General features: G+C 40.5%; 2 protein-coding genes across 2 annotated transcripts; one reads left to right on the forward strand and one right to left on the reverse strand.

The window, feature by feature from the left end:
- Positions 1-3,164: 3,164 nt before the first annotated feature.
- On the forward strand, positions 3,165-3,865 carry MELLADRAFT_67852 (uncharacterized protein; the record flags this gene model as incomplete). Its single annotated transcript, XM_007416281.1, has 3 exons — positions 3,165-3,204; positions 3,417-3,484; positions 3,569-3,865. The coding sequence occupies 3 exons, from the start codon at positions 3,165-3,167 to the stop codon at positions 3,863-3,865; spliced, it is 405 nt and encodes a 134-aa protein (XP_007416343.1).
- Positions 3,866-5,216: 1,351 nt separating this feature from the next.
- Positions 5,217-6,544, reverse strand: MELLADRAFT_73186 (uncharacterized protein; the record flags this gene model as incomplete). Its single annotated transcript, XM_007416348.1, has 3 exons — positions 5,217-6,057; positions 6,146-6,339; positions 6,408-6,544. 3 exons carry the CDS (start codon positions 6,535-6,537, stop codon positions 5,329-5,331), a joined length of 1,053 nt encoding a protein of 350 aa, XP_007416410.1.
- Between the last annotated feature and the right edge of the window lie 2,246 nt (positions 6,545-8,790).

The raw sequence follows: 8,790 nt of genomic DNA on the forward strand, positions 1-8,790 counted from the left end.
ACTACCATTCCACTCTTTACTACTGGGGTCAATGGAGTTTACAATTTGTAATCGCAACAAACGTACCCAAACTGGACTTCAAGCCCCCCTTTTCCTTCTCTCTCAAAAACCAATTTCTCATCCATATTCTGCATTGGTTCTCACTTGTATTTCTCCACTGTTCTTGTATCAACCCTTCATTCAATTTCACAACTACTATCCTGCACTCCTCTTTAGATCACCTTTGGCCAGTATCTTATATCAAGGTCTTTGTTGTTTTAAGCACAAATTCAATCAAATTCTCAGAGTCACCTATTATACACACTGTTTTTGATGCATCCCAATAGCATGACATCTTATCTATCTCAGCCGGTTTACAATCACATATCCTGTTTAACTGCATCTAATCCCAATTGAGGCTTCTTCAGCTATTTAGGCTTATACTAGCTGAAATCAATCAACGTGAGCTTTATGATAATTGACTTATATGGTGTGCATTAAGTTAAAGTCTTACAATGGCACTGTTGCCTGCACTGTAGCAACTATGGGTAATGCAAGAATCAAATACCCTACAGGGGAGATACACCATGTGCAGAAATTTGAAAATAACATATTTAGGATTGAAGGTCACTCAACACCAAGTGCAAGATGTGTGTATACTATGTGTAAATTTGGTAAAGAAACAACTGGAGCCAACAATGGTATGTGTTTTTGCTGTGTAGGTTGTCATTGTATGACTCACGTGATTTGAACCTTTTTGCAGTGTGTTGTGGAACTTTGTTCCTAGAACAAGAGCAGATAGACGGTAATCTGACACCCATGCCAGTAAAGATTGCAATTTCAAGGCCAATGAGTGTGACCGCTTTCAACATACTGGAGCTATTGAAGCAATTGTAGCAATCAAATTGGTGGAATGACTCAAGCCTTTGGATAAACTTGTTGTAACCTTGGGCCAGGAATATGTTGAAACATAGTTGGTTTTAATAAAGCATGTATTCAATTAGAAACGTGAAACTGATTCATAAGTTTCTGTCTATACTTGTACACTTGGGCAATGGTTTGAAAGCCTGAAACTTCAGAGCGGGCTTGCCTGCGGAAGCTCTAGTGTATTTATGGGTTTACACCCCACATTTATTGGCCTGATGGTCCACTCAGTGCAGAGTAAGATCACAAAGGGAGGAGTTGACACATGAGGCAGAATATAAACCAGTAGGATCACCCCCATAGAGGCAGACTCATCATCTTCCACACAGGTTACACCCAATTGAGGGAAGGCTTCTTGCTGGTGAGATAGGTCCTCCAAGGACAAAATTTCAAACTCCCCTATGAGGAGTAGTTTTGCTTTGATGAGCCCCATTGTAATCTTACCCCTGAGGTTGTGTTTCTGTCCTGAGGGCTAAAGCATTCTTTGCAGGGATAATCTTGATTTCATTCTTTCCACATGCACACCAAGGACCATGGAACCACATTGAAATTAGAGATGTGGTGTATTGCCCTACACATGTCAAAGTCATTATGTCACCATATGCCCCATGCTTCTCAAATTTTTACATAAAGCACTGCTAAGTTGGGAGACTTGGTCCCATGGAAGAGCAAGAAATTTACAGGATTGCCAGTCACACTGTGGTTACTTCAGGGGAGCTCCACTCCCATTGACTGGAATCATTGTGCACTTTATTTTGTGTTGATTGAAAAATAATCATTTGGAATAGTCTGCTTGTCCAGAATCTCTTTGTCTTCATCTGAACAAAGACAAGCAAGTTCTCCTGATTGTAATGGCAAATTAGCCAAGGTTACAGAAATTTGCTGGTAAAAAGTAAGAGTAAAATACCCAAAGGAAGATAAACAGCATAGAAAAATAAAGATGCCAAGAGAAATATAGTGCATTGAGATTCAAACATCAACCAAAGTTCAGCTTTCTTGACCTTGGTGAGCTCTAGAAGTTGAGTGAGTAAGCTAGTTTTTGCTTCAACCTGCTAAGAGGACTCTGAGTCAGTCTCACATATATCAGCCACAATACATGGCTCTGCCTATCTTTTTTAAATGAGTGCCTTGCATGCTATGACTGAGTCCCTTCATGAAGGGGAGAAAAAGAGAAACCCTGTCTTTTGACATATGGTTCCATGGCTCACCCTAAGCCAGATGATATATTGTGTCCTTTGAAGTGAATTTTTGTACTGGTGTTCAATTGCCTGGTTTTTGAAGACCTTGGGGATCAATGACATTGGTATGTAGTATGCGGTTAGCAGAGGATCTATATAATACTGGGCTCAGAAGGCTTTCAGGGTATGCCATAATGTCCAAGGTACTGTTAAAGGTGAAAATGGGGTCTATCAGGAGCAGGCCAACATCAAACATCCACTGGAACCGGAGCCAACTTTGAGGCTAGCTTTATTATGCACAGACTAGACTTCATGTGATTTACGCGAGTATGCAGTTTTTCTTTCTTTTCTTTTGGGAATCTTTGTCCAAATTGGCAATTTCCTCAGTACAAGGTAGACTATTCGGGGTCATGGCCAGACGGTCCGATGAGGTTATGACCCAAATGAATGGTAACTTAAACTGTTTGCCCCGAACGTTGTTTCAAATAGTCTGAAGCACGTTGTTGAACTGAGTGATAATGATGTGTGAGTCTTGTCGTGATCAGACACAACATCGATCAGTTCAATTGAAGATAGTCAACTTAGCTGATATAAAAAGCATTGAATTCGGTACATAATTTTAAGTGTTTTGAACTGTTTTGAATCAAAGTCAAAGGAGACTTGAATAAGATTATATTATAACAACTTGCGCATGTAACTTGTACAGCTTGTTATGTAGCAGAATACAGCTTGATCACCGGTTGACGTTCTCTCCAAAGCTATTGACCTTCGCGTCTTGAACTTCCGTTTCTCCCCTTTTCTCCCTCTTAACTTCACTTTAAATTCATCCAACTTCACCGGTTCTTAAGCTTCATCACACTACTTTGAACGCGTTTTCCCTTACCAAAAACCTTTGACTCGTACGTACTTCTCATATTTCTTTGCTTCGTTGCGCGTTTGCTGGTATCCTTCCAGCCCAATGCGCAACGTTGTTGTCTATCTAACAGATAAAGTTCATTCGAGAATGGCTGATTCTTGATTAAATCGCAATAATCTTTCCACATGTTTACCTCTTGATTGTGCTCAGCCTGCTTAAAATCCCCAATGGCTGCTACTACGAAAGCTGATGACCCTAAGCCGAAGAGTGAGTTTTGTCCCTGGCCGCTGTTGCCTTCATCTCGAATGCATGTGGCAGACCTCGTTTGTCGGCGATAACCGTATTTTTTCATATACTCACTTTTTTTCGCGTCTCGCTGCACGCTCGGGGTTTTTCGTCAGTATTCCATTTCACCTTCCTCGCATATCGCTTGAGTCTTTCTTCCCGTTTCTGATTCTAAGCACGTGTTGATCAAACAGTTTTAGAGGTCGTTCCTGCTGCTGGCGCAAACAAGAAAAAGTCAAACGCTTATCAAACCTATATGAAGGTATGTAATATCACTCTTACCCTTTGAATATTAGCATTGACACGTACCTTGACGTATATTCTTTCGCCTTGTTCTGTCTACTAGGCTGCTCTCAATGATTTGAAGATATCGTCCCCTTCTATCACTCACAAAGAGCGATTCCTGTTGGCAGCCAAAAACTGGAAAACCGATCCGTTAGTACTTATTGACTGCATATCTCACTTTCATGTGACCCTTCACGTGACTCTAGGCGACTCTGTACTGAAGCCTTCTTCGCGTTTAACGCTTACCCAGCTCGAACCCTCGACGCGAGAAAGCTTGAGGTCGATTGGCCGAGTCAACCTATACCATATCCTACAAAACGAAATTATGCTCATCGAAAATCGAATGACTGTGCTCTAGTCGTCATATGGAATGCTTTTATTTTACCTTTCCTTGCTCATTTGCTCATTCTTCCTTCCGCTTTTGTCGGTCAAATCAGTGTTGTAATACATGTTTTAAATGAAATAGTAAGGAACAGAAGAGGCCTTAAATGATCATCTTTTCATTCCTATTGTCTTTCTCTCGATTACTCCTATCTTTGTGCAGCTAAGAAATATCAACATGTGGCAATGCAGTAGCAACGCTCCGCTTTGGCTTTCTCTCAAATCTGAGTTATGTCCTACACAAGATACAGCTCGCTACTTAACCATGTACATGGTAAAGGGTGTTCGCGTGTCGCATGTGAAGTCGGACTGCTACAGTCTAGGGTCTATCCTTCAAACTTACCGAGTCCCTCTCCTTGCGAGGCTCCGAGCGAGGATTCTTGTTTACTTATCTCTATGTCACTGCCCTTGCTGATCTCGCTGATTATGTACACCATGTAATTCTGCTGATCCTCTCTGCTGCTTTTCAAAGATCCAATCAACCTTTTCCAATTCGATAGAATTTGACGCATATATGGATCATCCATCAATCTCTGACGAGCTCAAACATTTCACAACCCATCTCAAAAAAGGGTGCCCAATCTGACCATATCTACGCTGCATACTTGATCAATTTGTATATCCCACTAATCGCCAACCTTAAAACTACGTAGACCCCTGTTCTCGGAAGTTAAATGTTGCTTTCTAAAATCGCTTGGGTTAAACTCCACTTCAAATACAGGGATATTCCCGAGTTTTGGGGGTCGGCAAACTCCGTGATTGGGATTTGATTTTTACCAGAGCAGGTGTATCTTGATTCTTGAATTGAACTTTCAAAGAAGCCGATTGATCGATTGTGATAGCAGGTTTTGTTTGTTCTGCGCACTTTTGTGGATGTCTTAGTTTGATCAAATCGATCTAAAGTTTGGACGATCGATGTGGTTCGGTTGTTTTATTTCCATAGGATCGTTTGATCAAAATGATATATCAGTTTGAATCTTACTTGGTCATCCTTCATCAACATATCCACTTGTATCATTAATAACGATTTCAATTCATTTGATCTGCACAAACTTTGCACGTATTGTTTATCATCAATTTGATACTTGGGAACATCTAAACTCATTCTCAGTCACGTTACAAATTGGATTCAAATGGATTTATGATGTATATCATCTTTCTTCAAATCGATCGCATTCTTTACCTTCAACCAAATTGATATGTCTATACTGGTAGACTTCAACTTTTAGGTTATTCTTATCATATGCTCAGGAACTTAAAAGCGAATGAAAGGCAACATGGCTATAGGCTGTAGAAAAGCTCTGTTTCCTCGTGCAAGATATCTCTTTAGGTCTAAAGCTCAGACTGAAGCTGAGTTGAATTCCATGAATCCAGAGGGCTGTTTGAATTTTCCGTCTTGACCATGTGGATTTGCGTAAAGAAGCTATACAAATCATTTGTTCATAATAAGCTAGCTAGAGAATTTGACGCAAGTGAATGTTGTAGATCGGCTTCTACTCTAGATACACCTAATGCGCTGATAGGTCTCCTCAAATCCCAAGTGAGCTTATGTTCTAAATACTTGATAGCTTCGATATCCATTATACACTTTTCCCTGAGTAGTAGATGATAGATTCCAACTCTTCCAGGTCTCCAATCAGTTGTATGAGGTTTTCCAGGTTGAAAGTCTTGTGGATGAGCCAGATCGACATTATTAAGACATGGAAGAATCAAAGCTTTTTGTTGTTGTGTCCACCAAGATCCAGTTTGACCTAATCGAATTCCAGGTGTAATCAAATGATCACGACCCAAAGCTTGTCGTAATAAACCTCCATCCTTCCAACCACTTTCGGGTGTACCCCAATCTCCTCCAGCGATCAACATTGCATCAGACCAACCTTTCTGTGTAATAAGTTCAGCTAATTGTTCGCTTCCATATTCTGTATCGTTCATTGAAAACCGATCTACAAGAATTAAGTTTCCATCCCTCCAACGTTGACTTAAGACAGTTCTTAGACCCAATTCCCACACTTTACGTTGAATCCCTTGGGACCAATCTTTAGGTTTGGGTCCAAAGGCCACACCACCCTTTCTCAAGGTAGGAGAAGAAGCGTCACCGATCCGAGCACGACCAGTTCCTTTCTGAGGACGAAGTTTTCGACCTGACATAGCTACTTCAGACCTTGTTTTCTACACATTTTTGAAAGATAAAAAAATCAGCATTAATCAAATAACTTCAAGATTTGATTGTGAATAAGAACATGTGAAGATAACTGACTGTGTTAGCACTTCCTGAACGCATAAGGCTACGTTCGAACATCACACATCGATGAATGATATCTGGTCGATTAGGTTGTCCAAAGACATACTTCGACAAAGGGAAGACTGAGGGTTCATCAAAGGTGGCATCTGGATTTGAAAGGTCGAATCGATCGATCATGAGGTGTTGAACTGAGGATCCATGTGTGATGCCTGTACAAATCCGATATCTCAATATCAGTCAGATAAATTTATCTGGAGTCATTGATTACACGACTCACCTTCAGTCAATCGAGGAGATTGGGAAGAGTTTGATAAAGCTGATGAAGATGATTCAAATGATCGTAGGCTTGTAGTGAATGCTCGAGTGAGACCAAAGGCACGAGGAAGGAAAGCCGAGGTAGTAGGCATGGCTGAGTGATCTGATTTCTTTGAGGTGAAGAGTTCTTTACAAATTTCTCTGGATCGGTGGCAGGTGACCCGTGACATATGATGGACTATGGAGTAAGTATATGTATTAGCATAATGCCCATATGTCACAAGATGCTAGTATGTAGGTACAGTCAAATGTCTTTCTGAAACTGTAGTTTTCAGAACAGCGAACACGAAAAGCGTCAATTGATCAAAGATCGAAATTAGAGACGCATACAAAGTTACGCGTCTCTCATAAACAAATCAGTCATCAAGTCTACATTGTTTCCAAGTAAAATTTGATCTCGTATTGCCCGAATATTTCCCACTCAAGAAAATAGTTTCTTATAACTGGAGTCAAACTGTTCTGATTGGTCTTCAAATGATTTGATCCGACTGATTTTACTTCCACTTGAGTCCAGAATCCAGATCAACTTCAACTATTTGATACTGAGTATAGTATACTCTCAACATCTGTCATCTACACTCTTTGGATGTTTATCATCTTCTCAATGTGACCAGCTGGATTCGTTGGGTTGGAGGAACGTTGACGCCGAATCACATCCTTTGACTATCCTGAGTGTCACTTTGCCATTCAAGGAGATCTCAAGCCTACATCACGATATCACCTACATACCAAGGTAACTCACTCACAAAACTGTAAATTTGTACATATCACCACATGAAAACAAAGACGATCGACAGGAGAATGAGGAATAAATGAGTGCGTACGCAACTGTGCCTGAAGGCTTTTCATGCAGGCGAATTGATTCGTAAATTTGAATAAAGTTTGAAGAGCAGTCACCATGCAGGAATGGCGGAACAGTTACCGGGTTTCAACATCGGGAAGTTCAGGGATAAACTTGTTTTGTAAAGCTCAAGCGTAAGTGTATAAGAATCATGAATGGTCTTGCTTATGGGTTTTTGGTTATAATTCCATGACCAAACGTAGTCTCAGTCCGGCAGTGAGTCTTAAGAGGACTCAGAGTCAAAGGAGTCGCACACCATGAACGCGCGCGCGAGGGGTTCCCTACATGGGTTTAGGTTATGGAGTTCAAAAGTCCTCCAGAAGCTCGAGAAACTTCTGAAGCATGTCCGAGCACCTGTCGGAGAAACTTCTGGATGGCACTTCTTGAGAGGCTCCAAAAATTGCACAAAATCATCTTGGAGTCAACAAGAAGTTAGTTATTGAAGATCATTCACAAATTAATTATGTACATGCCTAAACCCTTTCTCTTCTGTGAATATGGAAATGAGGAAAAAGAACTCATTTGTACGGGTGGAAAAGGGGGGAATTGAAGAATTGTTATTCATTGTTGAAGGGCTAAGAGGTTTTCTATTTCCAAAACTTCCCCTCCGAATCTTACACCCGCGGCGGAGGTTTCTTTGATTTCAATCTTTAAGTTATCAGTCTAGAAAATCTCAACGTTCGCTGAAGAATGGATTTTCAATTTCTACAAATGCAGGTCACCATTCGATTTCGATGGGCAAATGATGTTACGTACCACGCTATTGCCCCGAGGATTTCTGATGATCGACTCAGACGAGATGAATGATCGCCGAAAATTCAAAAAACCACTTGGCAATTGAATTGACAATTTACCACATGTTCTTAAATTAAAGTTTCCTCAGAACCATGTGATGATCCAAAATCGGGAATTCTCACACACCAAATGAGCGAAAAAAAGACCACAAGGGTGATAAATCTTCAAAAACTCGTATGTAGGTGCAACTTTTTTTTTGAAAAAATCTACAACTTGCCAGTTCCCATATTGAAGTTGACTTGATCATCTGGTAAAAATCACGAGATGACAGAAAGATAGAAACATTGATGATTAACCGCATGGGGGGTGCAAATTTAACCGATCTTGATGACAGAGCTGTTACATATGTATGTATATATATGCATATTTTTCTTCTCGGTAGAATCTCCGTACTCTCTTTCGGCATCTTGAGGATTTTTCTCAAACACAGGACCGATCGTCAAGGACACTATTTACATAGTTATCATTTCAGAAAAGCTTTTCACAGATTCCCCGCCAATTTGCTGAAGTCTTGCGGGTAAATTGGGTCCAATTCCCAGAGTTTTTCTTTGCATGATGTTGTAGTGAAGTCTTCAGCCCGAAAACGCGTCGGTGCCCAAAATCTTGAAGATGGTCACAAAGCTTTCGAAAAGTCATCATGCTTAAGTTACTCTGTAGATTTCAAATTTCAATTGTTGCTCACATGCAAACGAGTCAAAGTCTTCGGTCT

Source organism: Melampsora larici-populina (genome assembly GCF_000204055.1).
Source record: "Melampsora larici-populina 98AG31 unplaced genomic scaffold MELLAscaffold_59, whole genome shotgun sequence".
In the NCBI taxonomy this organism is placed as follows: domain Eukaryota; kingdom Fungi; phylum Basidiomycota; class Pucciniomycetes; order Pucciniales; family Melampsoraceae; genus Melampsora; species Melampsora laricis-populina.